General features: G+C 50.7%; 3 protein-coding genes and 4 non-coding genes across 15 annotated transcripts; all 7 read left to right on the forward strand.

The window, feature by feature from the left end:
- Window positions 1-2: 2 nt before the first annotated feature.
- Window positions 3-11,646, forward strand: LOC119232788 (sentrin-specific protease 3). 8 transcript variants are annotated; one of them, XM_054689437.1, is made up of 16 exons: window positions 93-1,188; window positions 1,530-1,611; window positions 1,764-1,811; window positions 1,950-2,068; window positions 2,266-2,404; window positions 4,982-5,707; window positions 6,486-6,725; window positions 6,816-6,927; window positions 7,011-7,064; window positions 7,331-7,478; window positions 7,607-7,654; window positions 8,074-8,151; window positions 10,078-10,215; window positions 10,400-10,483; window positions 10,605-10,655; window positions 11,096-11,646. In XM_054689437.1, exons 1-16 carry the CDS (start codon window positions 931-933, stop codon window positions 11,204-11,206), a joined length of 2,436 nt encoding a protein of 811 aa, XP_054545412.1. In that variant the 5' UTR covers window positions 93-930; the 3' UTR covers window positions 11,207-11,646. The 8 variants fall into 8 exon arrangements, with proteins under 8 accessions (XP_037350925.1, XP_037350926.1, XP_037350927.1 ...); XM_054689438.1 differs by having other exon boundaries at window positions 115-1,188; window positions 1,533-1,611; XM_054689439.1 differs by lacking the exon at window positions 1,764-1,811 and having other exon boundaries at window positions 94-1,188.
- An 843-nt stretch (window positions 11,647-12,489) lies between these two features.
- Window positions 12,490-18,211, forward strand: EIF4A1 (eukaryotic translation initiation factor 4A1). The gene is made up of 11 exons (XM_037495033.2): window positions 12,490-12,563; window positions 13,934-13,982; window positions 14,392-14,524; window positions 14,926-15,065; window positions 15,904-16,072; window positions 16,434-16,543; window positions 16,886-17,029; window positions 17,123-17,260; window positions 17,351-17,440; window positions 17,708-17,787; window positions 17,902-18,211. Exons 1-11 carry the CDS (start codon window positions 12,541-12,543, stop codon window positions 18,044-18,046), a joined length of 1,221 nt encoding a protein of 406 aa, XP_037350930.1. The 5' UTR covers window positions 12,490-12,540; the 3' UTR covers window positions 18,047-18,211.
- On the forward strand, window positions 14,559-14,691 carry LOC119233171 (small nucleolar RNA SNORA48). Its single transcript, XR_005122322.1, has one exon. It is a non-coding gene; the product is annotated as a small nucleolar RNA SNORA48 (small nucleolar RNA).
- Window positions 15,302-15,446, forward strand: LOC119233172 (small nucleolar RNA SNORA48). The gene has a single exon (XR_005122323.1). It is a non-coding gene; the product is annotated as a small nucleolar RNA SNORA48 (small nucleolar RNA).
- LOC119233201 (small nucleolar RNA SNORD10) lies at window positions 16,190-16,327 on the forward strand. The gene has a single exon (XR_005122348.1). It is a non-coding gene; the product is annotated as a small nucleolar RNA SNORD10 (small nucleolar RNA).
- LOC119233151 (small nucleolar RNA SNORA67) lies at window positions 17,486-17,628 on the forward strand. The gene has a single exon (XR_005122302.1). It is a non-coding gene; the product is annotated as a small nucleolar RNA SNORA67 (small nucleolar RNA).
- A 47-nt stretch (window positions 18,212-18,258) lies between the features above and the next one.
- Window positions 18,259-23,023, forward strand: CD68 (CD68 molecule). Of its 2 annotated transcripts, XM_037495034.2 has the most exons (6): window positions 18,259-19,240; window positions 19,340-19,833; window positions 19,988-20,107; window positions 20,519-20,591; window positions 20,709-20,876; window positions 21,150-23,023. In XM_037495034.2, the coding sequence occupies exons 1-6, from the start codon at window positions 19,192-19,194 to the stop codon at window positions 21,281-21,283; spliced, it is 1,038 nt and encodes a 345-aa protein (XP_037350931.1). In that variant the 5' UTR covers window positions 18,259-19,191; the 3' UTR covers window positions 21,284-23,023. The 2 variants fall into 2 exon arrangements, with proteins under 2 accessions (XP_037350931.1, XP_037350933.1); XM_037495036.2 differs by lacking the exon at window positions 19,988-20,107.
- The last annotated feature ends 327 nt before the right edge of the window (window positions 23,024-23,350 follow it).

Genomic DNA, 23,350 nt, shown 5'->3' on the forward strand with positions numbered 1-23,350 from the left:
CCTGGCTGGGAGGAGGAGGGGCCCTTCCGCTTGGCAGCTTCGGGACATTCAGCAGGTGCTGCACAAGCTCTGACTAGGATGGGGGGTGGGAGCAGGCCTGGAGGGGGGCTCAGGGTCAGTAAAAAGGACTTCAGGGCCCAGAAACATGGAAACTTGGGTCCCTGAGTCCAGGGGAGAAATCCTACAGAGGTAGGGTGCTTGGGGCTGTCTCTTTCTCTCTTTGTCCAGAGTCTTATGTAAGTGCTTTTCTCGGGAAACAGGAAGTCTTGCTTGCCAAGTTCAGCACAGGGAGTAGTGCAGGCCTTATTCCAACACACCCGGCCTGGCCTTAACCTCAGAGCAGTTTCTTGCTTCCTCGACCCTGGCTCTCCTCCCCACCGACCCCCCGCTTCCTTTCCTACCCTCGGTCACTCTTAGCAAACTTCCCCAGTGATCTCTCTCCCTGGCTGGAGCCAGAGGGTCTTCTACCCTCATCCCTTGACGCTCAACACCATCCTGCTTGTCTCTCCATCCCTGTTCCTGGCACTATACCCCAGAGCCAGCCAACCTTCCCTCCCCCACTTCTGGGGCCGCCCCAGGGTTCTTGTGCTCTGGCCGCTCCTTCTGGGTGTCACTGGAAGCTCTGTCCTTCCTAGAGAGACTGACATCAAATCCTCTAGAGGTTGGAAGAAGGGGTGTGCGTGTGTGTGTGTACGGGGAGGGGGGAGCTTGAGACAACACTGGTCCCAGAACAGGGTGCCAGGAGCACCCTCAGTGCCCCTAGCTTGCCTTTCTCCTCTCTCTTTTTATTCTCAAGTTCCTTTTTATTTCTCCCTTGCGTAACACCCTTCTTCCCTTCTGTACCACTGCCTGCGCCCCCACACTCCCTATCACCTTGCCATCCTGAGGCCACACTCCTGAGGCCACAGCAACTGGCAGGGTCTTCAGCTCATGCCAGCCTCACCTCCTTCCTTGCTAGTCCCTAAAGGGACCCCGGGAGACATGGGGGCCCCGGTCCGGGAGCCAGCACTCTCAGTTGCCCTCTGGTTGAGTTGGGGGGCAGCTTTGGGGGCTGTGGCTTGTGCCATGGCTCTGCTGACCCAACAAACAGAGCTGCAAACCTTAAGGAAAGAGGTGATCCGGCTGCAGAGGACTGGCAGGCCCTCGGAGATGGGGGAAGGGTATACATGGCCGAGCCTCCAGGAGCAGGTGAGTAGAGAAGGGTGTTTGGGAGAGAAGGATGGGTGGCAGGGTGGTCTCTGGGCCTCTGGGTTCTAGCTTCCTGATCTGCAAAGTTTCAAATGGGTGCAAGAGAGGGTCCCGGGTTTGGAGGTCAAGGGAGCAGCCATTTCAGGAAAGGAAATTGTTAAAGATTAATGCTTCTGAAGCCTAACAGTTCCTGGAGAAGCGCCAGCACCAAGACTCCGGTTGCTGGGGAAAGGTGTATGAGAGATGGGAGGCATTGCTGGGGCAGGGGTTAGGGGAGGAATGAGAAGAGAGGCTGTCGGGACCCTTGCATCTTAGTCTAACTCTGACCCTCTTTCCACAAGCAGAGCTCTGATGCCCTGGAAGCCTGGGAAAATGGGGAGAGATCCCGAAGAAGGAGAGCAGTGCTCACCCATAAACAGAAGAGTGAGGCTTCAGGGGTGCAGCAGGGGTGGGAGGTGATCAAGCAGCATAGCAACTTGGAGATTGTTGCCCTGAGCCAGGGGGAGGGTGGAGGGCTGACACCAGGGCAACTGGGGTAGCTGAGCACTGCTGAGATTTCCTCCTTCTCTCCTCAGAGAAGCACTCAGTTCTGCACCTTGTTCCTATTAACATCACCTCCAAGGGTGAGCACGATTTTATATGATGGCTTTTTGGGAGGGACAAGATCTGGGAATTTTGGGGCTGGCAGCTGGACCCAAAAGATTCTTAGGTGAAGTGTCTAAGTGCACTGAAATCCTCACTACTATACTCCTCACCTCCAGAGGACCTGGATGTGACAGAGGTGATGTGGCAACCAGCTCTCAGGCATGGGAGAGGCCTGGAGGCCCAAGGATATGTTGTTCGAGTCTGTGATGCTGGAATTTATCTGCTGTACAGCCAGGTAACCTGAAATATGGGAGCCCAGAAGCTTATTTTCTTAGATGCTGTATGCCTGGTACCTAGGGTTCCTAATCCTCCTGTTCATACCAAACTTAGAAGACCCTTGTTTCCTTGGCTCCCATCTCTGGGGTCCTGAGGCCTCCCAGAATTGAGCCATGCCATTCTGCTTTCTTCAACATCTCCTCCCTTCCCTGCCAGGTCCTGTTTCATGATGTGACTTTCACCATGGGTCAGGTGGTGTCTCGAGAGGGCCAGGGAAGGCAGGAGACGCTATTCCGATGTATACGAAGTATGCCCTCCAATCCAGACTGGGCCTACAATACCTGCTACAGTGCAGGTGAGAGTCATGTGGGCAGACAGGGAGGACATCTCTGAGCTGGGGGCAGTGGTGAAGGCACTACCACAGCAGGTTGGAGACCTGGGCATAAAGGCAGAGCTGAGGAATGAAGACCAGAATACCTAGGTACTTTCAGGAAGCAGAAGGTTGAGCTGGAGAAGAGAGGGTGAGACATCAGGGTATCTGCATCACTGTGCTTCACTGAGCATTAATTTTCTCCCTTTTCTCAGGTGTCTTCTATTTACATCAAGGGGATATTCTGAGTGTGGTAATCCCCCGGGCGAGGGCAAAACTTAGTCTTTCTCCACATGGAACCTTTCTGGGGTTTGTGAAACTGTGATTGTGTTATAAAAGGTGGTTCTGAGCGTGAAAACAGCCAAGAGCTGACTAGACAAAGGATAGGGAATGGGTTTGACTGGAACCTAGGATTTGCCAGGTTCTGACTCTGTTCCTCCCCTTTCCCATTCCACCCCTGCCCCTAGCCTTTGATTTCATTTATATTAAAGAGGTAGAATATCTTGCTTTTGCTCCCTGTCCAGCCCCAAATTCCTAGGGAAGTGAGGAAGGAATGCCAGGCATTGTCTCCATGTGCTTTGGGTCTCCCTGGAATGCTTCCAGAACAGCACTACCATCTAGCGGCAGTTTGAGAGAATCATCCTGCCTACAGGCCTAAGTCCTCCAGGCCTCCCCCTCCTCTCAGGGAATTTCTGGTTCCCTATGCCTCACCTTTCTCCAGGTACCCATCTGCCCCCCCCCCCCAAAAAAAAGGCCTCATCCTCATTTCCTTCTTTCACCTAATGAGCCCCAGTTTTCATCACTATCTCCAGAAGTGTATTTATTATGGCCCCGTCTGCAGGGGGTGTCCAACGAGACGACGGTCCCTTTGCAGTCAGTCACATTACACTTCGGGTTCGAAGTTTTGCCTTTCTTGCTCTGCACCCCTTGGCATGGCAGGCACTCTAAGTCCCTCAAGGTTGGGACGCATCGCCGGGGAGCCTTGGAGGAATCGGACTGGTGTTGATCCTGCCTCACTCCGCACCTCTCTACTCAAGCCCTGCTTAAAGTTAAATAAAAAGGAGAACAAATGATACCTTGGATCCATTTCCCCATTTCCTGGCCTCAGCCCCTTCCCTGTACCGGAATCTCCCTGACCTTCGGCTCTCATCGGCGCGCTCCACTAGATCAAGGGATCACGATCCCGGGTTCCAGCCCGCGAGCGCGGAGAAAGTAAGGGCGACGCAGTGGGGTGTGAAGTGGCCCGCGACAAGCAAGCGCAAAAGGGTGGGTGGCCCGCCGAGTATGGGCTAGCGGGCGCGCGCAAGCGCAGACCTGCGTGGTAGTGGGGGGCGGGACGGTCCCTTGGCGTCTACGTTCTTGGGTGGGTGGGACTAGGCGCGTGTGGCTGCGCGGCGCTGTTCGCCGGGTGTGACGCACTAATAGTGCGCCGCCACCGCCGGTGGGCCTGGGGCTCGCGGGAGGGGAAGAGGAGGAGGAGGTGGTGGAGGAGGAGGAGGAGGAGGAGGAGGAGGAGGAGGTGGTGGTGGGGGGAGGTGGTGGAGGTGGAGGCTGAAGCAGAGCAAGAGGCGGCCTCGGTGGGGCGGCTCAGCGGCGCGGCGCGCGGCCCAGAAGCTTTGAAATCCTGAATTGATACAGCTGCGCCTGAAGACAGCAGGAGTGGCGGGGCCGCCGTCGTCGCCGGAGAGATGAGCCGGGAAGCCTGAGGCCGGAGACGCCCGCCCTCGGGCCCGTCCGCCCGGCTTCCCAGCTCCCGGTGAGGACGCCCCTTCCCCTCCCCCCAGCCCTGCCGCGGCCTCTCCCGTTTCTGTATCTCATTCCCACCTAGCTAGGGTCCAGGAGGCCCTCGAAGAGGCTTCATAATCCTAAGGCCGGTGTTCGCGGAGCTTGCCCAGCCTGTAGGACCATACCGGTGCCGGGACACATTCTAGTCCCTGGGGACAGAGCGTGAGAGGGGGCTGGGCCCGCTTGTCTCGCGCGGCGCAGTTCTGTCCCAAAGCCTGATTCACCTGGATAAACCCGGAGTCAGTTTCCTTTCAGTTTTCTTCAAAATCCGTGCCTCTCATCAAATTTTACTCGCTGTTCTGCTATCCCATTACCTCCTGGGACGACCTGAGCATGCCCACAGCTCCCATTCATTCCAGGGTGGTAGAGAACACTCTTCCCACTCTAAACCACGGTTTCCATCTGGAAGTTCTGTCCACCTCAGGTATTGAGTCAGTATTGACGTGCTGAGCCATGTCCCCTATTAGGCTCTCAATTAGGACAGCCCTAGTGGTACTAAACAGAGAAACAGAGCCTTTAAATACTGGGTTTAACCTGGGGATCTAAGGAAAAACATCCCTGAGGCCTGCTGCTTAGCCATTTTTCCTTGCCTCTTTCAGGGCAGGGAAGAGATGATGGCATGGACTGTGGAGTGTAGAGGGCCCCTTATTTTCAGTTTTGGTTTTTTTCCTTTCATTAGTAATTTGTATGTGACTCCAGGGGAGGAATACTGAAGAAGAAGCAGGATCTGAAGTACAGGATGATTGGATTCTGATACTCTAAACTTTTGTTTTACAGGCGACTGGAAGATGAAAGAGACTTTACAAGGGACCGGGTCTTGGGGGCCTGAGCCTTCTGGACCGGGTATAGCCCCAGTTTATTCAAGCCCCAGGCGAGAACGTCTTCGATGGCCCCCACCCCCCAAGCCCCGACTCAAATCTGGTGGAGGGTTTGGGCCAGATCCTGGGTCAGGGACCACAGTGCCAGCCAGACGCCTCCCTGTCCCTCGGCCCTCTTTTGATGCTTCAGCTAGTGAAGAGGAGGAAGAAGAAGAGGAGGAGGAGGATGAAGATGAGGAAGAGGAAGTGGCAGCTTGGAGGCTGCCTCCCAGATGGGGTCAGCTGGGGACCTCCCAGCGGTCTCGCCCACCTCGCTCTACTCATCGAAAAGCCTGCTCACAGCGTCGCCGCAGAGCTATGAGAGCCTTCCAAATGCTGCTCTACTCAAAAAGCACCTCGCTGACATTCCACTGGAAGCTTTGGGGGCGCCACCGGGGCCGGCGGCGGGGCCTTACACACCCCAAGAACCATCTTTCACCCCAGGAAGGGGGTGCGACACCACAGGTGCCATCCCCATGCTGTCGTTTTGACTCCCCCCGGGGGCCACCTCCGCCCCGGCTGGGTCTGCTAGGTGCTCTCATGGCTGAGGATGGGGTGAGAGGGTCTCCACCAGTGCCCTCTGGGCCCCCCATGGAGGAAGATGGATTAAGATGGACTCCAAAGTCTCCTCTGGACACTGATTCGGGTAAGATGGGAAGGGAGCACAGGAGAAGTTGGAGAGGCAAAGATCCTGGAACACCAGAAGCTTCTTGCTGAGGTGTGAACTGGGCCTGACAAAAGTAGAATGGCAGAGTTGGGGGAGGAGGAGCAGAATAACCCCACTTTGAGCAGGAATTAAACCTGGGAAGTCAAGGCTGGGACGTAGAACCCCTAAGTAGGTATCCTGTGTGAAGATGAGAAAGGAGGACATGATTCAGAAACATCACTTTTGTCCATTTGAAATTCCTCTTTGGCTTTAGGATAAGGGCCCCTGTATGTACATCTCCAGAGAGTGCCATTCTTAAAGTATTGGGATGGCATCTTCCTGAGTAGTGGAATATATTACCTATGTGGTTGTGTGTAACATTCTCACTTAGAGTGTTTTTTTTTGCAGAGAACCCCAACTAAATTTCAGGCTGTTTTATGACTATGTTATTTGAGTATTTATTGAGCCTTTGGTGATATGCCAGGTATTGTGGTAGGTGCTAGGCAAATAGTGGTGACAGATAACTCTGAAATTTCCCTCTCTGAAAACTATTCTTGCTTTCTTGTCTGAGTAGGAATGTTTCCTTTATGTCCCTTTACAACCTTTTAGACACGCCTATCTCCTGCTTTGTGGTCTTTGTTCCTTAGCATTTAAATTGGTAGATTCTGCTCAACTCACTCTTGTGGTCTTTTAATTTGTGTGGATCATATGATCCTCCCATTGTCCTTTGGCGTGAGTCAATTTCTGATCTCCATGCCCTGTTTCTCCTGCCCTACAGGCCTCCTCTCGTGTACTCTTCCCAATGGCTTTGGGGGACCACCTGGTCCTGAAGGGGAGCGCAGTCTGGCACCCCCTGATGCCAGCATCCTCATCAGCAATGTGTGTAGCATCGGGGACCATGTGGCCCAGGAACTTTTTCAAGGCTCAGATTTGGGCACTACAGAGGAGGCAGAGCGGCCTGGGGAGAAAGCAGGCCAGCACAGCCCCCTGCGGGAGGAACATGTGACCTGCGTGCAGAGTAAGGAACCCTAGAGGACCTGGTCTCTTACCGCTGATTCCTAGACCAGAGTCTGGAGGCCTCACCCCACTGCTCTCTCCTTCCACTCAGGCATTTTGGATGAATTCCTTCAAACTTATGGCAGCCTCATCCCCCTCAGCACTGATGAGGTAGTAGAGAAATTGGAGGACATTTTCCAGCAGGAGTTCTCTACGCCTTCCAGGTGAGGCATGAAAGAAGTGCCCTTCAAAAGAGGACTGGGAACTGGGGGATGGGAAGAGAATGCTGCTGCCTTTTTTCCCATAGGGATGTACTTGGGGAGAAGGAGGAAGCTAGAGCTGAAGGGGAGGAGTCTGCAAGGCAAGGTGCCAACACCCCCTGTAAGCTGACTGGGTGGGTCTTTACCTGGGACCCTGAAATACTATGTGTACTGGAGTATTCATGTGTCTCTTTTTGGGGAGTTGGCCACTAGCAGATCCACAAAAGGACCATGACCAAAAAAAAAAAAAAAAAATCCCAAAACCAAAAAATGGGTCAGTTTAGACTCTTACTTTAGGTGCAGTAGATGGTGCTTCTGTGTGCCCTACCCCTTTGTCTCTTCTGTGACTCCATTCTTGCCTACTCAGGAAGGGCCTTGTGCTGCAGCTGATTCAGTCATACCAACGGATGCCAGGCAATGCCATGGTGAGGGGTTTCCGAGTGGCCTATAAGCGGCATGTGCTGACCATGGATGACTTGGGGACCTTGTATGGACAGAACTGGCTGAATGACCAGGTGAGAAGGGGTAGAGAAACAGTCCCAAAGGGGATTCAGGGAGCAGGGTGTCTGGGGCCCTCTGCATGGGGGAGCCCTGTACCCATGCTGCACCCTCCATGGCAAGTTGCCTCCAATCTTCTCCGCAGGTGATGAACATGTATGGAGACCTGGTTATGGACACAGTCCCTGAAAAGGTAGGCCTAACCAGGTACTTCAGAGCCCAGAAGAACTTCAGTGCTAAGAGCAGCTTTTTCAATCCCTTTCATCTCTTCCATTTTACATAAGATGGGTCTCTGTTTTGGGGGGAGAAGTGGTAGATGGTAGGTAATCTGGTAAATTTCAACCTGTAATCTTGGTCCTGAATTTATCAATTTTGTTCCTTTCCTCTAGTCTTTAGTGTTCTTCCCCTATGGCCAACCCCACAAATTAGGATGGTAGGCTGTAAAATAAGATTAAAAACAATTTTTTTTTTTAAGCCCTCAGTGAATCAAGTAGATGTTGTTGAAACCAGTCCTTCCAGTCATAATTAAATGAAGTAGATTGGGGAGGGGGTATTTAGTAGGAAGGCCTGATGTCTTTAATTCCATCCAGCTCTTTTGTATCATTGGCACAGGTGCATTTCTTCAACAGTTTCTTCTATGATAAACTCCGTACCAAGGGTTATGATGGGGTGAAAAGGTGGACCAAAAATGTGAGTTATAAATTCACATCTACCTTTAACAAATTAGTTTTTTCTGAGTCCTTTCCCCAGTCCTGTTCACTCAAAGCCTTCAGATGCTTATTAAATGTCTTTTGTGTGCTAGAATATAGTATTAAATGCTATATAATATTAAATTCTTTTTGTGTGCTAGGATATAGTATTAAATAAGGAAAAGTTACTGCCCTTGTGGAGTGAGAATAACTAAGAGTCTAATTTCAACTAGTGGTCTGTGAAGGCCTCTCTGAGCTGGGACTTGTATACCGAGGAGCCAGCCAGGTGCAGAAGGGCTGTTGGAGGACTGTTTTAGGCAAAGGAACTAGCAAGCACATGGGATATAAAGTGAGAAAGAACGTGTTTGAGGAACAAGGGGTCCATGTGGGTGGTTTCTGTGTTTGGAGCAGAGTAAGCTGGGAAAAATGATGAAAATTTGATCAGATAGTGTAAGGCATGGAGGGTAGGCTGATGAAAATAAAATTATCTTACTCTGTGTACTGAGAAGCCATTGAAGAGTTTTAAGCAGACTCAGAATCACCTCCTGTTTTAAACTCCAATTTCAACGAGAGGTTGGGATGGAGGTAAGAGTGGAAGTCGGCAACTAACTGGGATAGTAACACAGATGTTCAGATGAGAAACTTGGATCTGAGTGGTAAGGCAGAATAGAAGTGATTTTAGCTAAGATAAGTTTTGCAAGTAGATCCAACCAGTAGGGCTTTCCACCTGATTGGGTGTGGGAAATGAAGAAAAGAGGAATTGAGAACGAAATCAAGGTTTTGGCTTATTTTGGGGGTAAATAAGGATGGGGGATGGGAGAAGCAGGATTAATGAGGAAAAAGTTATTTTCTCTCTGCCTCATCCCAATTCAAAAACCTGGACATTTCTACAGTGAGGGGGAGACATTGATTTTAGCACATCTTAATTTCTGTACCCAGATTCAAGAGTATATATCCTGAGGGACCTGGCTGGCTGGCTTTTCCCAGTAGAGGCAGGATGACAGACCCTGGAAAGAATTTGGTCTTCTATATACCTGTGTTTGAATCTCCCTTCTGCCATTCTTTATTTCTATCACATTGGACAAGTTGCTTTACTTTTCCTCTATCCTGTCTCCTCTTACCCCAAGAACTTTCTCATGAGATTACTGTATGAATTGATCGAGCAGTTACTAGGTGTCATGCATTGTTCTAAGTATATTATGGGGTGTTTTTTTTGCACATAGAAGAACTGGAATGTAGGCCAGAGGTAGGGGGGTGGGGGTGAAGTGGGAGAGAGGACTCACCAGAGACAGAGTGAGGAGCAGAGCAGGCAGATCTACTGAAATACACTGCTGAGGGGAACAGGGGGCGGGACAGGAAAGGTCTGCTACGCCATATGGAGGTTAGCTCCCTGGCAGGGCATCGAACTCAGGGCTGTAGTGGTGATAGCACTGAGACTTAACCCCTAGGCCACCAAGGAGACCCCTATATTATGGGTATGAACTCATTTAATGCTCATAACAGAGAGGCAGGTACTATTATGGGTACTCTCTCTCAGAATCAGAAACTGAGATATGTAAGGTTATTGTTAGCTTGCCTGTGATCACAAACAAGGAAAATAGAGAAACTACATTTGAACCTGGCTCCAGAATCTTGAGCCTGGTTTCTTAGCTACTAAGCTCTTCTATCCTTAATGTGTGAAGAATACCTGGCTCATCACAGACTCTGGAGTGTTTGTTCTGACACAACTTTCTCTGTCTTGCCTTCTTCCCTTACCCCAAGAATCTAGATTTATCCAGATGTGGAGCCTTGGCTCACAATGCAGGGCTTAGGTCTTGTGTTCTTCCACTTGGATTCTTATGTGCTCCTCCATTTCTCTTTAGAGCCCTCATGGTAATAGGCAGGACTCCTGTGCTATCTTACCTGATCTCTGGCACTCCCTCCTTAGGTGGACATCTTCAATAAGGAGCTACTGCTAATTCCCATCCACCTGGAGGTACATTGGTCCCTCATCTCTGTTGATGTGAGGCGACGTACCATCACCTATTTTGACTCGCAGCGTACCCTAAACCGCCGCTGCCCTAAGGTTTGAAAGGGAAAGGGAAAGAGGCAGAATGTGGGGAGGAGATCCAGTTGCAAGACATTCCAGCAGAGGGGTGGGTTTTGGGTCTCAGTGGAGCAACCTGGGCATGGTGTCTGTGACTACCACACCAAGTTCAGTTTGGAAACCTAGGGCACCATTTCTTCCTTTTCTCTATCTTCATTCATAGCATATTGCCAAGTATCTACAGGCAGAGGCAGTGAAAAAAGACCGGCTGGATTTTCACCAGGGCTGGAAAGGTTACTTCAAGATGGTGAGTTACTACAGGGAAGTGTAAGGGCTGGTGGTGAGGTTGGTGGTAGGAGGCAGAAATTAAAGCCAATACCTCTTAGGAGTCTCCAAGTGAAGAACCTACCTTTTTATTTTTCTTATAGAATGTGGCTAGGCAGAATAATGACAGTGATTGTGGTGCCTTTGTGTTGCAGGTAAGCAGATATTTGTTGGGTTAAAGGATTGGGAGGGAGGCGGGAGGCTATTCTGCATCCCTCATTTGGCTCATTGCCACCTGTAGAGCAGGGAGTAACTATGTGTTACAATGCAAAAACTACTTTTATTGATCTGCTTCCTTATCTCACCTTAGGACTGGGTTTGGTCCTTGATATTTGGCCCAGCTATAGCTGCTGCCTGACCCCCAACCCAAAGTAACACTAGGTGTTTCATGTTGTACCAAGTAAAATGCTGACTTTATAGAGTCAGATTTTTTGGAGCCTCAGGCCAAGGGACCTTGGCTCCCCTTGAATGTGAAATGGGGGTGTTGTTTAAAAGATGGAGTGAGATGTAACACATAAGAAATGTGTAGCATAGGTCCTGACTTGGGGGGGATGCTTACTAGGTGGTTCTCATAGCCTGCTTTGTTAACACCCAGTACTGCAAGCACCTGGCCCTGTCTCAGCCATTCAGCTTCACCCAGCAGGACATGCCCAAACTTCGCCGGCAGATCTACAAGGAGCTGTGTCACTGCAAACTCACTGTGTGAGCCTCTTATCCCAGGCCTCAAGCCCATTCGTTAATGGGTAGGGGAATATGGGAGACCCTTTCTTCCCAAGAAACTCCAGTTCCTTTCCTCTCTTGCCTCTGCCCATCCAATTCCCCTTGGTTTTTTCATATTTAAATGTTTGGATTTCTGTATTTTTTTTTTTCTTTGAGAGAATACTTGTTGATTCCTAATGTTCAAGGGGTGGCCATGGAAAAGCCCCATTCCCCCTGTCTGTAGGGGACTATGGTCTTGTGACCTGGATGGGGCAGTCATCCCCCTTCCATGTGCTGGCGGGGGAGGGTGTTTTAAGAAAATCTGTACTTGGGGTGGTGGGCGGGCAATGGGATTACTGCCTGCCAGATCTTCAAACTTTTTTTTATATATATATATATATAAATGCCACGGTCCTGCTCTGGTCAATAAAGGATCCTTTGGAGATACATAGTGGTGGTCTTCCTTAAGGGTCCTCAAACTAGAGTATATGCTCTGTTTTAGGCTTTCTTCCAGCCAGTGCTGTTAAGTACCCTTTTGGGGGTTTTGGAAATACAGGGACCAGCTTTCTATACCTGGCTCAGACAGTGGGTTTTCATCACCCGAAAGAATTTGGGGCCAGGGTTCAGAGGAGGAAAAGATAGATAAGCCTCAAAAAAAAAAAAAAAAGCCTCAGAGAAGTTAAGATTGGGCAACATTTAAGGGAGCCAGACAGATTCATGACAGCAACTGCAAATGCCTCCAGAAGGTCTCTTATTTCAATGCTTCTCCAGCCAGAAGGAACCCTCCTGTCCCCTAGGGTATGGCTCCTGATTCCAACATCTCTGGTACACTTGCAACACACCGGGGTAGTATCCGACCTCTCTTTGCTGCAGTAGAGATCAAAATAAAATGTGGTTGCAGTAGAGACCTGAAGCAGAGGTAAAGGGAACTGGCAGTCCCGGGAGCCCGGAAGTCCCTGGAGACTGAAACCTCGCCCCCTTTGCGTGATAGGACCTATGAGGCCACATGACTAAGACACTATCACCTCCGCACGTGTAGGGGTACAGGGCCCCAAGATGGCTGCCAAGCCTCGAGGCCTGACTCCCGTATGTCACTTCCGCACCGGCGAGAAAGGCGGGCCCTTTAGCCAATGAGGCTGTGGGGCGGGTCTTCACCTTGATAGGCGCTCAAGTTATCCAATGGTGGCAGCGTGCCAGAGCGCTTACGAAGTAACGTCACGCCGAGTTGCTGCGCGCCGGCGGGCGGGGCCGAGGCGGCCAGGCCAATGCGATGGCTGGGGCGGAGTCGGGCGCTCTATAAGTTGTCGATAGGCGGGCACTCCGCCCTAGTTTCTAAGGATCATGTCTGCGAGTCAGGATTCCCGGTAAGAAAGGCATTTGCAAGAGGTTGTGGTTACTTACCCTGTCGCTCCCTTTCGAGAGCCCCGTCGGGGGAAGCTGCGGCTCACCTTTCTAGGCCCACCAGGCCTGCGGGGTAACCGAGGCGAGAGGAACTGTCGTAGGGGGAGGGAGAGGGGAGATCCATGGCCGACGCTCCCATCAGGGCCTAGGCAGAGAGTAAGGACAGCCCGGCTTTCGGGATCCTAGCGTGCGGGGTTCGTTAGGAGGCCTCGATCCAACGCGGTTCCGTGCGCGAAGCCCCGGCGCTGAGCGGCGAGATTACGTCGCGACCTCGCGTGGGAAAGGTAGAGGTGGCCGAAACAGTGCGTGGCCCAGAGCCGGCGGGTCCGGTTGCCTCACTGCCCGAGGGAGGGCTCGTGCGCGCTCGGGATTCCGAAGGATTCTGACGGTACCATTCGCCAAAGTGGGGGGTGCTTAGCCCTCAGATCCAGCCACTTCATCGCGGTGAAATATGGGTCGGGGGAGAAGAAACCGGCCGTTCAATGTGCTGGTTTTCTTGACGGCCAGGACCGAGCCTACCCCCGAGGAGCGGCCGCGTGAGGCACCAGCAGCCCACCCGGCGCCGGGCGGGCGGGTCCATTTTGCCGCACAAGCCGGGCAATTGGCAAACTGCGGATGGGCAGGTCCACTTTCCTTCGGGGGTGAGCGGCCTGAGGTATGGGAGGGCGACGCCATTTCGCGACGGGGGCGGGCGGGATGTGGATTGTTCTATGAAGGTGGGGGAGACGCCGCCGGGTGGTCGAGGGAGAGAGCACATGGCGGCCTGAGGTGTTCCCCTCCCCCAGCCGGCTTGGCTTCTGAGTGTTGTGCAATCTACCCCCTATGCTAGCTCGGCTGGGGCTCATTGTGCGCGAGGCCGCCACCGCCCGCGGCCTCCCACATCCGGGCACCGCGAGGGGGGGAGATCGGCTGGAGGGAGTGGGGGAGGGCGCGGGCGGAATGACGTGGGGGGAAGGGGTTGTCCTACCCTCGGATCTGGGAGAAGGGCGGGACTTCCGGCGCGCTGGGGCTGCTGTGGGAGGTGCACGCGCTTGAGCTTGGAGCGGCCAGGCACGGGACACGTGGGCCGCGCGCGTGGCGAGTACTACATTCCGGTCGCAGCCCCGCTCCTTCCAGCCTTTGGGTCTTCCGTGAGGGTTAGCTGTCAAGGCGGGCGCGGACTGCCCTGTGCCTAACCCAGTTGTAAAGTAACTACTGTGTTCCGGGAAAACTTGTGGGAGCTGGGTCAGGAATGAAGGCTCGTGGTATCATACGAGGTGGGTGGTTGGTAGGAAAAGCTGGACTACAGGATTTCCAAAGTGCTTTAATCGGTGTGCTCATCTTAAATCAACAGATCCAGAGACAATGGCCCTGATGGGATGGAGCCCGAAGGTGTCATCGAGGTGAGACTGGACCCCTACTTACATTGTTTTATCCCTGGGAAAGGCAGTCTCACAGTATCCCTAGGTTTCTGGAGTGTTAGTGACTTAAAATTCAGCTAGAAGTAGAATTTAGTGTTCATTTTTAATGTAGATAGCCTGCATTCCAGCAATTTCCAGGATATCTTAAGTCCTTTGTAGAGGTTTGTTAAATTGTACGCCTGAGGGTATGTCTGAAACAGGTCATTCAGACAATCCTTTTCTCTCTCAAAATCTCCAGCCTCACAATTGACAATTCTACTGGCTGCTTAGAATCATTTGACTTCCCTGGAGGGGGAAATTGTGAACTTAAAGCTTTAGTGTAGACATAAGGTCCGGTTTGCTACAATGCTAGAGCCAAGGCCCACTTGTTTTATCTCTTTGCATCCTGCAGAGTAACTGGAATGAGATTGTTGACAGCTTTGATGACATGAATCTCTCGGAGTCTCTTCTTCGTGGCATCTACGCTTATGGTTTTGAGAAACCCTCTGCCATCCAGCAGCGAGCCATTCTTCCTTGTATCAAGGGTGAGATACTTCATTTCCAGAGCAGATTCTGAACTGTTCCTGTCCTGGGTAGAGCGGCATCTAGTTGGTGGTGCTCTTCGAATATCAGCCAGGGACAAAGCAACTCCTTATTTATTCCAGCTTGGCTTTTGGTCTGTCTATGCTTGGTTCATTCTCTGGACACATGGCATGCTCATTTAAGGTGTTGCTTTAGTTAGCACATGCTTGATTTTTACAGTTAATAATCTGAACTCCTAGATCTATTTTCATCATGTACTATGAGGTAAAGTCTGAAGCATTTAGTGTTTTGCCTGTAGCTTTATTGGTTATCAGTTACATAGCCCAGGGCCTTAAATGCTTTGATTTTAAACTTACATGTATTTTACTATGTTAAATTTTCTCCTAATTCCTAATTTGCTTAGGTTATGATGTGATCGCTCAAGCTCAATCTGGAACTGGGAAAACGGCCACTTTCGCCATATCAATTCTGCAGCAGATTGAATTGGATCTAAAGGCCACCCAGGCCTTGGTGCTAGCACCCACTAGAGAGCTGGCTCAGCAGGTATGTAGCTTTGTTGTTTTCAGGTAATGACATGCAAACAGTTGCAGTAATTCAAAATCCAAAGGGGTGAAGTGTGGGGAAGGAAGAAGGATCTTCAGTACAGAAAATCAGATCTGTGAAGACTAATTATAAGCCCTTTCCCACCCAAACACAGCCTTTCCTGGGTCAACTGGAAAGGCTGCTGGGTGGAACATGGCTCACAAGGCAAGTTTGTTTGGTGGCTGTTACACCAACATACCCCCTGGCAATGGGCAAAGAGACACCTGATTGGTGGTGTTATTCTTATATCATTCAGGGGCAAAGCAGATGCACAGTCCTTTGTTCATCCTAGCTTGATGCCTGGATTGGTGGCCAGAGCTGTTTCATGCCTAGGGCACATGAAATCCTAATGTTTTTATAAACTAAAGTGTTTTCCTTCCTTGGTCTTGGAAGGGGAGAGGATCAGAAACACAGGTTTTATAAGTAAATGTCCCCCTTGAGGTTGAAGATACAGTGATAATTTATGTGCTGATTTCTGGGTGAAGATAGTGTAGCAAATTCTGATAGATCTTCATTTTAGGACCGTAATGTCTGGAACATGCTTTAACAGTGAATGTACTGCCTAGGATAGGTACTGTGGCAGGGATATAAAAAGCAGCCGATATATGTATGTAAAACTTGGTTGCTGTGTGATCAAATAAATGGGTAACAATTACTTTGAGAAGGGGTTGGGGGTGGGGTGGCCTAATGGTAACAAACCATGTTGGAATTATTTTAATGGGCTATAATTGTGAATCTGTATAAGCTGGAACCAGCCTGAGTTCAAGGCCTGAGTGCATTCATCTTTCTCTGGATTCAGATACAGAAGGTGGTCATGGCATTAGGAGATTACATGGGTGCCTCCTGCCATGCTTGTATCGGGGGCACCAATGTCCGTGCTGAGGTGCAAAAGCTGCAGATGGAAGCTCCCCATATCATCGTGGGTACCCCTGGCCGTGTATTTGACATGCTTAACCGGAGATACCTGTGTGAGTACTTCAAATTTGCTTAATTTTAGTCACATTTCTCTTCTGCATGTTTTCCCGGTCATTACACTTGACCATGGATTAACATTCGGTGATGCTAGTTTCCTCTCTGAAAGAGTTGCTCTGTGATGAACCCCATGCGTGTCATCTGAGCCTGGCTCCCTTGTCACAGCCCCAGGTAGTGTTCTACCACCTCGGGCTATTGTCCAGCCTGGCAGGGGGCCCCAGGCAAAGGATCAGTCTTTGTGTTCTGAGAGCAGAGCACTGTTCCCTCCCCCCTTGTTGCCTACACCCCCTTGTTGCGTACATGTCACATCTCCCTAATTACTACCTGTTGATGTCTCTGTCACCTCCCTCCCTGTAGCTCCCAAGTATATCAAGATGTTTGTACTGGATGAAGCTGATGAAATGTTAAGCCGCGGTTTCAAGGACCAGATCTATGACATATTCCAAAAGCTTAATAGCAACACCCAGGTGAGGACATCTCACAGTGTTACCTGTGTGGCTTTACAGGTTTTGTACCTTCCGAGTGTGTGATGTGTGGTTGGGGTAATGTAAGAGCATTGTATTGTTTTGTGTGGTATTTATTGATTCAGGAAACAAACACAAAATTCTGAATAAAATAACTTCGAAACTGCCTGTTTGGGCTTCTCATAATTTAATTCAATTAAAGTAGAACCCTAAAAAAAAAAAAACTGGAGTCTTACCGCAAGCCTTTTTATGTATTGGCTTGTTTCATTTGTGGCTAGGGAAGGTGGCAGGATAATCAGGCAGTACCTCCTACCTTGAGGCTGATTTTTTTTTTTTTTTCTTTAGGTGGTTTTGCTGTCAGCTACAATGCCTTCTGATGTGCTTGAGGTGACCAAAAAGTTCATGAGGGACCCAATTCGGATTCTTGTCAAGAAAGAAGAGCTGACCCTGGAGGGTATCCGCCAATTCTACATCAACGTGGAACGAGAGGTGGGGCCCAGTGCAGGAGGCGGGCCTGGAAGTAAATTGTTGGGTATAGCCCCTGACTGAATTTTTTTTTTTCCTCCCCTACCCCCACCCTAGGAGTGGAAGTTGGACACACTGTGTGACTTGTATGAAACCTTGACCATCACCCAGGCAGTCATCTTCATCAACACTCGGAGGAAGGTTGACTGGCTCACTGAGAAGATGCATGCCCGAGACTTCACTGTCTCTGCCATGGTGAGTACCCCCGCCTTGTTAACAGGCACTGTTTCTGTCTTTCAGAACCCGTGGCACCTGTCCATTTTATGCTCTTCTGTTTCCATCTAGCATGGCGATATGGACCAAAAGGAACGAGATGTAATCATGAGGGAGTTCCGCTCTGGCTCTAGCAGAGTATTGATTACCACTGACCTGTTGGTGAGTAGAGGGGAATTTGGAGAAGCTGGGAAGGAAGCAGGGAGAATCCAAGGTGATTCCCTCTCCAGGGGGCTTATTTAGTGCCCTCAGAAGGAAAGTAGCAACTTGGAATAAAATCTGGCATGCCTGAGGTCTTTGGGGGAGAGGGGATGTTTATTTCCTTTGCCTTCCTTTGGCTGCCTACATGTATATTTTTAAAGTTCCTCCTGGACAGGTTGTATTCCCACTGCATTCAAACACTGAAGCTTGTCCTCTTTCTTGACATAGGCCAGAGGCATCGATGTGCAACAGGTTTCTTTAGTCATCAACTATGACCTTCCCACCAACAGGGAAAATTACATCCACAGGTAACTATATATCAGGAATGTTCACCCAACCCCCTTTTGCCCACATCTTCCAGAGCTGAAGCTTCTGATACTATCCCATTTTACTTAACCCTCACTTATCCTGTCATTTTCCAGAATTGGTCGTGGTGGGCGTTTTGGCCGTAAGGGTGTGGCTATCAATATGGTGACAGAAGAAGACAAGAGGACTCTTCGAGACATCGAGACCTTCTATAACACCTCCATTGAGGAGATGCCTCTTAATGTTGCCGACCTCATCTGAGGGGCTGTCCTGCTACCTAGCCCTAGCCAGGGTTTAGTCCTTGGGGGCTGAGGAGAAGCAGGAGGGGGGAGGGAAGGGAGCCAAGGGATGGACATCTTGTCATTTTTTTTTTCTTTTTTTCTTTGAATAAATGTCACTTTTTGAGGCAAAAGAAGGAACCGTGAACATTTTAGACACCCTTTTCTTTGGGGTAAACTCTTGCCCCAGGCGCCGACTCTTCTCCCAAAAACACTAATCCATTTCCCTAACCTAGTCAACCTCCAAACCCAAGGCTCTCCCCACCCCAGCCAATTTCCTCTGGAAATCAAGGGGCTCTATCACTCAACCTCATTTGCTGGACCAAATCTGGAGGGAGAACCCCTGAGTTAGGTGGCCCAGGGGACTATCCCCAGATGGGGGGGAGCAGGGGAGAAAATGGTAGCCATTTTTACATTGTTTTGTATAGTATTTATTGATTCAGGAAACAAACACAAAATTCTGAATAAAATAACTTGGAAACTGCCTGTTTGGGCTTCTCATTTCTTACCTCTACTTCTCTCCCACCTGATACTGGGTATATCTCTGCTCCCCCCTGCCAGCTAACACTTGCCCTTTTGTGGGGTTCCTTGATATCCTGACCAGAAAATGGTTGTGTAACGGGAAAGCGTGACCCTTATAACAAAGGATTGGGCAATCCCCATCATAAGTTAGCCTCACATGTTTCAGTCAGGAGGAACTGAACTGATTGTTGGGGGGGGAGGTGATGGAAATTTGTTGAATTCTATTTGAATTAATTTTTCTCTGACAACACTGCAACCGCCACCTGGGGGGGCTGCCTTTTCTCAACTGTTTTCATTGTAACTGCAAGTTGCCCTAAGCAAATGGGTTTCCCAAGGATCAAGTGCTTCAAAACTTTCATTCTATCCTCACGTGACAACTCGGACCCAGAGAACTCCCACTCGGTGAAGCCTGGGCCAATCATCTAACAATGACAATGGAATGACTAAGAGATTGGTGGCTGGAGCTGAGGTGTCTGAGTCAGGTTGGGGGTGGGTGGGATTATTTCAATTATAAGAAGTCAAGACTTTCATTTCCTCTTCCAAAAAGAATAGGATTGAGCAGTTGATAACTGACAACCCAGCTGAGCTGGGTGAAGCCCTTCTGCCATGAGGTTAGCTGTGCTTTTCACCGGGGTTTTACTCGGGCTACTAGCAGGTAAGGAGAAAGGGGGGTGTGGGGCTGATGGGAGGGAGCACTTGGGACAGAGCCTGCCTCTCCCGGGTTTGGTAATCAGTTTCTTTTCTCTGCTGAAAGGCCAGGGGACAGGGAATGACTGTCCTCATAAGAAATCAGCCACTCTGCTGCCATCCTTCACGGTGACACCCACAGCAACAGCAAGCACTCGGACAATCAGCCACCGCACTACCAAGAGTCACAGAACCACCACTACACGCACCACCAGCCAGAAACCCACAACGCCCACTCACCATACTACTACCACCAGCCAGAAACCCACAACACCCACTCACCATACTACTACCACCAGCCAGAAACCCACAACACCCACTCACCATACTAATACCACCAGTCATGGAAACATCACAGTTCATCCAACAACGGACAACAGTACTACTACCAGTCCAGGATTCTCCCCGTACACAGGACCACCTCTTCCACCCTCTCCAAGTCCTAGCCCAGGCTCTTCGGCCATAGGAAAATACACATGGTTTAATGGTACCCAGCCATGTGTCCGGCTCCATGCGCAGATTCAGATTCGAATTCTGTACACAACCAAGACTGAAGAAAAGGTAAAGATAAGACAGTGAAGGACAAGAGGGGAAATGGGCGAGTCTACTTCTATGGTTCAGAAAAGAGGAGACAAATACAGGGTGGGGGTGAAAGGAATAGGGAACTTTCAATGGTATGGCTGTGTAGTCTTATGACTTCATTTAACTTCCGCAGGCCTGGGGTATGTCTGTATTGAATCCCAACAAAACTGAGCCCCAGGGGGGTTGTAACAGCACCCACCCCCAATTGCTTCTCTCATTCCCCTATGGCCAGCTCAGCTTTGGATTCAAGCAGGTAACCTCACCCCATCCGTCACCCTCCAAGTACAATGTCCTACCCATGGGCCTCCCCTGGTGGCGCAGCAGTTGAACACTGGGCTGCAAAGCTGCCCGCAGCCTCTGCAGCACCAGTTCGATCCCCCGTCACCAGGTGAGGGTCCCACATGGTGCGCAGACCTCTCCTGCTGCCCGCTGCTCCCCTCAGCAGTGTACTTCGGTCCTTCTGCCTGCTCTGCTCCCCGCTCTGGCTCTGGTGAATTCTCTCACCCTCCCGTGCTTCTGACTGTACCCAGTGCTTGTATAAATGAATAAATAAAATCTTTAAAAACAAACAAATAAAAAGTCTTATCCATCCCTGCCCCACTCCTTCCTCCATTTGGCTGCCACTCTCCCCTGCTGCCCTGAGCCTTCCTGGTCCCCGCCCTAGGACCCAGAGAAAAACACTGTCTACCTGAACTACATGGCTGCGGAGTACAACGTGTCCTTCTCACAGGCAGCAGGTAAGTAAACTTCCATTTCTCATACTTGCATGAATGTCTGGCCTCTGAAAGGTGCGGGGAACCAAAGCTGGGGAATAAGGAGGTGGATATGGATCTGACTCTTCCTCACTCTTTTAGAGTCAACATTCTCAGTTAAGAATTCATCCCTTCAAGATCTTCAAGCTCCCTTGGGCCACAGCTTCCGTTGTGAAAACGCGAGCATCGCTCTTTCACCAACTTTCCACCTCGATCTGCTCTCCCTGAGACTACAAGCTGCTCAGGTGCCCCCAAGAGACTTTGGACCAAGTAAGATTCATTACTCCTGAAAGCTCCTGCCCTAAGCCTATAATCTCCATTCCTATACCCCACAATTTCCTTCCTCTCAGGCTTGTTGTAACTATAAGGTGACTGTCCTCCCCTCTTGGATGACTCTCTGCCCCTTCTCTCCTTTCATTTGCTGCTGAGTCATCTCCGTAAGCTCCTCACCCATATCCTACTTCCCCAAGTGCCCCCATTCCTCCTCTCACCTTTATCCCAGCCACTACCTTTGGATGCCTACTTGCCCTGTCTTTCTGCCAGGTGTCTTTTGTACCAGCAACCATTCCATCCTGCTGCCTCTCATCATTGGCCTGATCCTCCTTGGCCTCCTCACCCTGGTGCTGGTTACCTTCTGCATCATCCAGAGACGCCCACCCTCCTACCAGGCCCTCTGAGCATATGCCTCAATACCCTGGGCACCACTCATCTGATTCAGAGACAAAGTTTATCTTCTCTGTGTCTTGAAAAACAAAAGTTGTGATAATGTAATTGAGAGGGATGAGGGGGGAGTTTTATTAAATGCCACAGATCCCCATCTTTCCTCCCCCATTGGGAGTAGTAAAACCTGCTCGACCTTTGTCCTCTGTTTCCCACGTCCTTCCTGTCTGGAATAAAAGTATCTTTTCCCATGCCTTTCTGTGCCTTCCATGGCTGCTTCTCAGGAAGCCAAAAAGCTGGTGATGAGGAAAGAAAATGTCAACTGTGACTGCATGCCTACATGGGTTCATCTCCCGAAGCCTGGAACTCCCTTCCTAACCCTCACAGACAATTACAGGTGAAGCAGGCAGCAGAAGCAATGAGTGTGGGTGGGGAGATCACCTGGGTGTCATTTTATTTCTACAGGTGTGCTAGTGGCTCCTTAGCACAGCTTAGTCCTGGTTAGCTGGCCTCACTGCACCTTGAGATGCTTCACACCTTCAAGGGGTCTCAGCAGCCATGGGAGGGAGCAGTGGGGTCCTCTGACCTCTACCAACAATTACCCTCTGCTTGGAGACCAGGAGCAGCATACCTGCAGCCTTTGCCCAGATTCTAGAAAGGGCCTCCCCTCCCAGACAGAAATGGTCTGCACAGAATTGTCAGTGGCCCCTTCAAGGAAGCTGAAACCCAACCACCCAGAGCCTGCCTAGGGAGGGATGTTCCAGTCACAGGCCTCCCGTAAGGCTACAGAAAGCACCAACCAGACCTGGAGATCTGCCCACTGAGGCAGCCTGCACCTGGCAGGGTCCCAGACACCTCACCACCTTGCTGACATCTCATATGACCTTGCAGACTGAATCAAGAGTTGCCAAAAGGCTACTCAACAGTCTGGCACTCACAGGATGCACCTGGGCCTTCTCCACTGGAATGGCCATGAGTTGGTGCTGCAATAGGGTGGTCCCCAGGAAAGGGGGAGTTTCCCTGCCCCACCCAAGGGAGGGTGGAGCTGAGCAGGAAGAGGAGAAGCTGGAGAAGAGACTGAGGAAGGAAGGAAGCAGGATGGAGCAAGGAGACCTGGAGGAGGCGCATGGAGCCTAGAGACACGTGAAGAAACTGCGCTTGTCTTTTGGTCGTGGACTGGGTGACACAGATGTGGGTGAGACCTGTGGGGAGGTGGCAATGGCAGCTTTTATCTTGATGTTGATTTTGTTCTTTTCCTTCCGGGCTTGTCCGGTTGTTTGTGACCCTTTTCTGTGGGTCCCCACGGAAGATGCTTTAGACTTGTGGCAGGCTTTGGGGCCTTGCTCTGGGCCGACCCCATATGAATGGAGTTTTACCCACAAGGGGATGGGTAACTTTGGGTGCTTCATTCAGAAATTAGACTCTTTGCCTCACCTGTATTGTTTCCTAGTTTTTATTAAAAATCCTTCCCATTAAAGTGTCATATGTTTTGTGTTAATGCGGCGGATGGCAGAACCCATGTAGAATAGGCAGGTTTGCGGGGTTTGGGCTGCCCCTCTCCCTGTCCTATAACAGTGCCACAAGGCTGAGTGGCAGAGGGCATCATTCCCGCCGGCCCACCTGGCCTTAAGTCCTTAATCAGCACGTGTACATGGTCACAGAACACGGAGGAGCAGGCCTCAGCCCACAGGTGGAAAAGAACACCTGCTTCTCGCTGTAAGCTCCCTACCAGTGATTTACCGAGGCTGCCAGGTCTATGGGAGTCTGCCGTCCATCACCTCCTCTTCTGCTTCACTGCCCTGGCCCAGCAGTTGCTTGGCACCATCCTCTAAGGCCTAGGTGAACCAGAGGAGAGGCCGCAGCTCAGAGCCTATGGAGGGCTGCCTGGCTCAGACTGTTCTGTCTTGGCCGGCACCGTTAAGACAGAACAAAAACAGACAGCGTCCCCACCCAACGCCATTTTGGTGACTCACGCTCCTTCCCCCTCGACTTCTAACAGTGTATAAAGTTGGCTGGGAGAAGACAAGATGGCGCCCAGCAAGAGGGGGGTTGAAAAGCGGGAGAATAAATCTGTTTCCCCACTG

The sequence above is a fragment of the Talpa occidentalis genome, unplaced genomic scaffold (assembly GCF_014898055.3).
Source record: "Talpa occidentalis isolate TD23 unplaced genomic scaffold, MPIMG_talOcc4v2.1 talOcc4.7, whole genome shotgun sequence".
NCBI lineage: Eukaryota > Metazoa > Chordata > Mammalia > Eulipotyphla > Talpidae > Talpa > Talpa occidentalis.

Coding starts and splice junctions, on each gene's coding strand:
- LOC119232788 (XM_054689437.1), top strand. CDS start 931: ATGCCAGCCTCACCTCCTTCCTTGCTAGTCCCTAAAGGGACCCCGGGA. Junction 2,069..2,265: donor TTTATCTGCTGTACAGCCAG/GTAACCTGAAAT, acceptor CTTCCCTGCCAG/GTCCTGTTTCATGATGTGAC. Junction 7,655..8,073: donor TGGACACAGTCCCTGAAAAG/GTAGGCCTAACC, acceptor TCATTGGCACAG/GTGCATTTCTTCAACAGTTT.
- EIF4A1 (XM_037495033.2), top strand. CDS start 12,541: ATGTCTGCGAGTCAGGATTCCCG. Junction 17,261..17,350: donor ACTTCACTGTCTCTGCCATG/GTGAGTACCCCC, acceptor GTTTCCATCTAG/CATGGCGATATGGACCAAAA. Junction 17,788..17,901: donor AGGGAAAATTACATCCACAG/GTAACTATATAT, acceptor GTCATTTTCCAG/AATTGGTCGTGGTGGGCGTT.
- CD68 (XM_037495034.2), top strand. CDS start 19,192: ATGAGGTTAGCTGTGCTTTTCACCGGGGTTTTACTCGGGCTACTAGCA. Junction 20,108..20,518: donor TCAGCTTTGGATTCAAGCAG/GTAACCTCACCC, acceptor TCCCCGCCCTAG/GACCCAGAGAAAAACACTGT. Junction 20,877..21,149: donor CCCAAGAGACTTTGGACCAA/GTAAGATTCATT, acceptor TCTTTCTGCCAG/GTGTCTTTTGTACCAGCAAC.